The sequence below is a fragment of the Antrostomus carolinensis genome, unplaced genomic scaffold (assembly GCF_000700745.2).
Source record: "Antrostomus carolinensis isolate BGI_N321 unplaced genomic scaffold, ASM70074v2 scaffold9223, whole genome shotgun sequence".
NCBI lineage: Eukaryota > Metazoa > Chordata > Aves > Caprimulgiformes > Caprimulgidae > Antrostomus > Antrostomus carolinensis.
This window is the reverse complement of record NW_010304486.1, coordinates 5285-6632: the sequence shown is the minus strand read 5'-3', so window position 1 is coordinate 6632 and position 1348 is coordinate 5285. Positions and strand designations below refer to the sequence as shown.

General features: G+C 55.5%; 1 protein-coding gene across 1 annotated transcript; it reads left to right on the top strand.

Moving 5' to 3' along the window:
• The first annotated feature begins 687 nt into the window (after positions 1 to 687).
• On the top strand, positions 688 to 1014 carry KIAA0040 (KIAA0040 ortholog). Its single transcript, XM_010164472.1, has one exon. The coding sequence runs from the start codon at positions 688 to 690 to the stop codon at positions 1012 to 1014; it is 327 nt and encodes a 108-aa protein (XP_010162774.1).
• The last annotated feature ends 334 nt before the right edge of the window (positions 1015 to 1348 follow it).

Sequence of the window (1348 nt, the reverse complement as noted above, 5' to 3'; positions counted from 1 at the left end):
CCATCCCTGGAGGGATTGAAGAGTCGTGTAGACACAGTGCTGAGGGACATGGGTTAGTCAGGGACTTGTCAGTGTTGGGTTCATGATTGGACTCGATAAGCTTGAAGGTCTTTGCCAGTCGAGGCAATTCTGGGATTCTACAAGTCCCAGTCTGACGGCAGCAGCTGAGCAGTGCTGTGCTCTGCAGGGGTCCCTTGCCCAGACCTGGCAAGTCCATTCCTAGACAGGAAAGCTCCTCCTGCAGACAGGATCTCCTCTGCTATGAAATAAGCCCTGTGAAGGGCTGTAAAGGCTCCAAGCTGTCGCTGCCAGGTGAGGGTTGAGATGTACGTCCAAGGGGGGCAGGATTTGTGCTCATCTAGATAACAAGGCAAGTGGTAATGCCCAAAGCCCTCCCTGCCCATCCCCATGGCTGGAAACAAGTCACAGAAGAGGTTGGGAGGCTGTGTTTCCCAGATGGAGGCACCCAAAGGGACCTGACTGGCAGCATGGCCCCTCCCCCTGTGGCCCCAGAGCCCTCCGAAAAAAGATATGAGGGAGCAGGTACCTGATCTATGTGGTTTCCTGTCTCTGCAGGCACCATCCAAAGACACTTGTGGAGGCAACTAGCTGCTTACTGGAGCTCAACGTATCCCAAGAGACCTTCAAGCAGAGGGAGCAGCACGGACAGCCGGCCCAGGAGCCAACATGCAGCAGAAGATCAGCTCTTTCTTTAATTCCATCTTGGAGCTCATCCGTACCAAGCATGAGGAAGGTGTCTTCAACACCGTCTGCTTGGCCGTGCTGATGGGTCTGCCCTTCGTCGTCCTCATTGCGTTCATTTTCATCTGCTGCCACTGCTGCTTCTGCAGCCGGAGGAGAGAAAGCAAGAAGAAAGGTGGTCCCAGCAGCAATGGGCAGCTGCACACTGAGAGGAACAAGAAGAAAAAGAAGAAGAAGGATGAAGAGGACCTATGGATCTCTGCTCAGCCCAAGCTGCTCTTGCTGGACAAGAGACCATCCTTGCCCATCTAGCAAACAGGAGGGTGTTCAGGCCTTCCCCTCTGAGATGCCACCAGTCCTTTCAGCTGTGCACTGCGAGGGGTGAGGAGATGCCAAAGCTGCTGCCGCTTTCTGGTGACTTTCAAAAGAGGCTGAGCCCAGCGGCTGACCGGCACGTTGAAGGGCCAGCAGAGACCAACGCAGTTGGGCACAGGTTTCTGCAAGCCCCTTCTTCTCCCACCAGGAGAGTGTTCCCAAGGGCAGAAACCCCTGTGAAGGACAGGCGTGGACACAGACACATGCCCTGCTGAGCGCACGAGGGTGACCTGCCACCAGGCCATACATACCTCCCTCCACGAGCACAACA